General features: G+C 39.7%; 1 protein-coding gene and 1 long non-coding RNA gene across 4 annotated transcripts in view; one reads left to right on the top strand and one right to left on the bottom strand.

The window, feature by feature from the left end:
* LOC107717747 (lipoma HMGIC fusion partner-like 2 protein) overlaps positions 1-5,423 on the bottom strand; it is a 16,931-nt gene that overhangs the window by 1,287 nt on the left and 10,221 nt on the right. For 2 of the 3 annotated variants that reach the window (XM_016524578.1, XM_016524580.1), the window contains exon 2: positions 1,098-1,698. In XM_016524578.1, the coding sequence (XP_016380064.1) occupies positions 1,098-1,503 (406 nt within the window). In that variant the 5' untranslated portion in view covers positions 1,504-1,698. Of the gene's footprint in view, positions 1-1,097; positions 1,699-3,251; positions 3,317-5,423 lie in introns of those variants that run through there. The other variant, XM_016524579.1, reaches the window with a different exon arrangement.
* The window catches only part of LOC107717748 (uncharacterized), a 20,804-nt gene that overhangs the window by 12,401 nt on the left and 2,980 nt on the right, over positions 1-5,423 (top strand). The window lies entirely within an intron of this gene.

Genomic DNA, 5,423 nt, shown 5'->3' with positions numbered 1-5,423 from the left:
CAATCTGCGTGATGGGCGATTCGGCTCTTTGTATTAAGCAATGCATAAATACGTGATGCTGTTTTGTTCATAATTGTTTATGCAGTTTACAAAATTATATTTGTTTTATATATGTTAATTTAGACGTTATGCGCGTTTTTTATAGGCAGTTGTTATTTCATTGGACTGAATAAACAATTTAATGCGCTGCATTATTTTGCTCATTGCGCCCTCCTGTGGCCTCAACAAAAATTTCCTTAAGACTTATTTAATCTGCAGATAAAACATAAGAAAGGAGATATTTGTTTAAATTTTATTTTGTGTTTGACTGTTAAAACAAAACAAAAAATATTTGTTGTCTTAATAAATTGGGTAAATGAAAAATACAGTGGGTAAATTTTAACAAAAAAATTTGATTGCTCTTCGTTTTAAAAAGGGTTATAAAAAAATTTCAATAATTATCGATACCGAACGATATGAAACATTATATCATTGATACATTTTTTAGCTATATCGCCCAGCCCTAGAATAGACATCTGACTGACATGTGAAGCAACCAATCACAGATCACGGTTTAAACGTGCTGTTTAGAGGTGGCTTTATCTGACAATAACACATGAGACTCAGAGAGTGTGTGTGTGTGTGTCTGTCTGCTATAATGTGAGGAAATGAAAGTAGGTCATAAATTCTTTCCACATGTTGTTGAGGGTCTGAAGGTCTCAAAGCTGCACACACACTCACTCACACCTGACCATTACACACACACGCACACTCTCTTTAACACACACACACACACACTCTCTCTCTCTCTCTCTCACACACACACACACACGTTTGTTTCTGTGAATTGTGGGGACTTTCCATAGACTTCTATTAGACTTCTATATACTGACCAAACGATATTTTCTATCCCCTAACCCTAAACTTACCCCTTACAGAAAACCTGTTTGCATTCTTACACTTTCAGATAAACATCATTTACTATTTTTTATAATTTTTTGGGGGGAATGTATGTGTGTGTGTGTGTGTGTGTGTGAGAGTGTGTGTGTGTGTGTGTGTGAGAGAGAGTGTGTGTGAGAGAGTGTGTGTGTGTGTGTGTGTGTGTGTGTGTGTCTCACCAGCAATGGCCTGCAGGAGTCCGCACACGTTGAAGATGCTTTTCTTCATGATGCTCTGGAAGCACATGGTGAAGACGGAGATGAAGGCCACGGCGCTCAGCAGCAGGATCGCGGCGGCGAGGAAGATGGAGGTGGCCTGCCAGAAACCGCTGGCGATCTCAGTGAAGTGTACGGCGTACGGGCCGCACAGAACGCCGCGCCGCAGGTGGGGCAGACGGAGGCAGCGGCCGTAGATGCCCAGCGTGGGTCGGTACGTTTCCCCGTACGGAGAGAAGACGGCGTCTGGCGTCCGCGGGAAGCCCAGCAGCCAGTCGGTGCTCATGAAGGCGATGAGCTCGCTGAACGCCGCCATGATGCTGAGCAGAGTCCACAGCATCGAACGGCACGTCACGATCACGTGACACATGGTGCGCAGCTGAGGTCGAAGGTCACAGGGAGCTGTGAGTGTGTTGTATGGCTGGAACAGCTGTCTCTCTCTCTCTCTCTTCTTCCGAGTGTGTCGTTCAGACGCGAGTTCCTTCCTCTTTCTGTCTCTCTTCCTCCTCCTCGTCTGGATTCTACATCTTAGTGCGGAAGTTCGACCATCATCTCACAAACACAACTGCAGGAAGACAGAAACATAAATACAGCAGTTAAAAACATCACCTGAAGCATCACAAACCGTATGGAAGCTTGTTTCATCACAGAATAAAAATTTAAAAAGGTAACACTTTATTTTAAGGTGTCCTTGTTACACGTTACATGTACTTACTATTATAATAATAATTAATTATGCATAATTGTAAGTAAGACAAACCCTAACCCTAAAGTAAGTACATGTAGTTAATTAATATTACTCAGTACTTAAATGTATAATTAGACCGTAACAAGGACACCTTAAAATATAATCATGCTAGAAAAATGCTAGCAACATGCTAGTAACTTGTTAATCATGCTAGCGACATGCTAATCATGCCAGCAATATTCTAGTAACAGGCTAATCATGCTAGAAACATGTTATCAGCATCTATCTAATCTATCTAAATTGTCAAACTTCAGGCTTTTACAACTGCTATAAACTTTCAACCTAAAGTTTGTCTTGATGAACTTTTTTTTATCTAGTTGACACTTTTTATCTCAATTTTGACATTTTTAATGCAACTGTGAAACAGAATTGCAAGATGTAAACTCAGAATTCCAAGAAAAAATTTTACATTGCAAGAAATAAACTCAAAGAAAAACTTTAAATTGTAAGAAAAAATTCAAAATTGTGATACAAGTCTATTAATTTTTTTATTCTGTGGTGGAAACAAGTTTCCATTCAAACAAAGTCCAAATTCAGCAAAATATTCAGAATAGCACTCTCTTTATAAGTGACACAATCTCTGTTTTATAATCATTCATAATCAGTTTTTTGTGTTTTTCTTCCATACTGCTTGTTCAAACTCGGTTTCAGTTGTTCTAACAAAAATTTATGTTTTGTATCATTTTAATGCTTTGTCGATACAAATCGTGCCGGAGATCTCAGGGCCATCGTGATGCGCTGATGCTGAGACTCAGCTGCTGACCACAAACACATGTGGATGATGTCATGGGTTAAACACCCATGATGCACTGCTTCATCTGTGTGTTCGTCACTCCTGCGCTGCACAGGGAATGATGGGGAACGAGTCGGTCCTGTCATAAAGCAGCTCAACCGCTCATGTTTTCTGATGAGTAGTATATCTGTTCTTCATCAACAGCTCATAAAACGTCAAACAGGAGCATTAACACTAACAATTACATCTCATTACAATCAACAACAGCCTGTAATTGACACGCATCTAACTCAAAGTTTCCCACGAGTAACTATGACCAGCAGCCAGTTCCATAAACAGCCCTTATAACCAGTCTGACTAACTGTGTTTGTTTTCAAATGATATTTTACACAACTGATTCGAGTAGAAAGAAACCAACTGCAAATAATGATCGTTATATGTGTGCGACTCATAAACACACACACACACACACACAGAAAGACACACTAATACACACACACACAGAAACACTACTAACAAGATCAACTGAAACAAAGCAACTTCAGAACAGAGGGATTTCCTTAACACACACACACACACTCACTCACACACACTCACTCACTCACACTCTCACACACACACTCTCTCAGGTAAATACCTGGTGTCGGCTCTGATTAACTCACTGAAGCGTCTCGTCTCATTCACTTCTCAGTGTGAATGGCGTTCTGCTGCAGTGATGTCATCGCTCTGGCCCCGCCCCCTGCAGGCCCCACTCCCGAGGGGCCCGTCTACAGCCGAATCTGGGTTACAATAACACACGGTCTGGCCAGAGCTGATGACGTCCTGCTGTCTAAAGTCTAATGATGCTAAAGTTCATCATCCCATAATTCATCCGGTCATAAAACTGTGAATGTACGATGAATATGATGATAATATGATGGTCAGGATCTCCACGATCATCAGTACAGAACTCACATCTTTAGTTCCTGTGATAAGGACACAGGGTTGAGAAACATTGGGCATGTGACCCGTGAGCATACGGGTCATTCTCTTTATTAAACAGGGCCATATGAAATCCATTTTTTTCCCAAATTCCATTTTTTCCATTTTAGTTTTTCTGGATTCCATTTTTATTCCATTTTAGTTTTTCTAGACTCTGTTTTAATGGTTAAATTAAAAAAAAAATCAAATAGCATCATGTCTAATTAATTGAAATCATGAAACTTACACAATTTAACAGCAAAGCACAATTTATTAAAAGTTGAAAAAAAATTCCCTTAAATTAAGATTTTTTTTTCTCTCTCTTTCTCTGTGCTGTGCATTTACATTTTTCTGGTAAATAAATTCTGGTAAATATTCCTTTAAAAAATAATGTTTCAATAATACATTTTTCTTCAAGTTAAACCAAACGTTTACTTTGACGGGTTGCTGTGAAGACTTTGAGTTTCTGTTTGTATATGATATGATGATAGTTTTTCTCAAAAGAAATGGTAAAATGCTCATGAAGTGACTAAGCAGTTCTAGAGATGAAGTTCATGTGTTCATATATTGTGGCTGAAAACACCGCGAGCATCACACACACTTCAGTATGTGTGTAGTAAACAAAACCTGCACCATTCATTCATTCATTCAACCGCAGAACATGCAGGATTCATATTTAAATAGTCTTTTTGTGGCTTAATATTCACACACACTAGTCCATACCGCATTTTGATGTAAGTGTACTTGACCTACTTTTGATTTATTCATCCAAAATTTGGCAAATTCCATGACATTCAGTATTATACAGTAAATTCCATTTTTATGACTGGATTCCACGATTCTGTCCGTGTTGTCCACATCACATAAACCATAGGGTCCCAATTAACCATCTGGTTAAAGAAAGTTGTGTTGCAAGTGCAGCACACATGAAGATCAACATGGTGTAAATGCGAAACTATTGACTTATTAAATAGCTTTGCATGAATATGAAGGCACATATTGTCTTAAACATTTCCTAGTTGTTCAAATATAATATAAAATCAGAAAAATGCTAAATAGATCTAAAACGTCCAGTTTTAGAGATCACATCAGGTGTGTGTGAGGAGACCTCATCCATCCACAACACTACAGCATGAGCAGATTCACATCAATCACTGCATTGATTCAAAATCACTCCTGTAGTTCACAAACGCTGAGCTGAGATCATCTCATCTCCATCTGGCTCCGTCGACTCGTGGAGTGATGATTCCTGACCAGCACAAACGGCCCTGTTGCTCATGGAAAAACAGCCCTCATGCACACGTGTGTTCAGTGAGATCATATTTGATGCACACACACACACTGAGAAGAGAGGAACCTCATGGGATCAAACTCCGAGCGTTACCATGACAACCCTATCCTGAGCGGATTATGGGCTGATAAAACAAACACATGATCCGTGATGAAACACAGCCAAACGCAGTCAGTCCAGCAGTGTGAGAATCTCCAGGAGAAACTCATCATAACATCACAACAGCAGACTGATTCAGTGATGTCATCATCAGCACCAGCCCCATAGACGCCTCCATCATTCCCGGAGTGTTACTCACACGCACACACACACACTCACACACACACACACTCACACTCACACACACTCGCATACACTCACACACTCGCACACACACACTCGCACACACACACACACACACTCACACACTCACACATAGGCCTGTCACGATATATTGCCCCAGAAATAATTGCGATAAGCGATATTACTGTCATTTTAAAGACCATTTTATGCCACTGAATATATAATCATAATGTAACAGCATAATAATGCAAGAAGGCCTACACACTTCCAAATGAC

This window comes from Sinocyclocheilus rhinocerous, unplaced genomic scaffold, assembly GCF_001515625.1.
Source record: "Sinocyclocheilus rhinocerous isolate Xijiao unplaced genomic scaffold, SAMN03320098_v1.1 scaffold693, whole genome shotgun sequence".
Taxonomy (NCBI): domain Eukaryota; kingdom Metazoa; phylum Chordata; class Actinopteri; order Cypriniformes; family Cyprinidae; genus Sinocyclocheilus; species Sinocyclocheilus rhinocerous.
The sequence above is the reverse complement of the archived record's forward strand: the minus strand, read 5'-3'. Positions and strand labels throughout refer to the sequence as shown.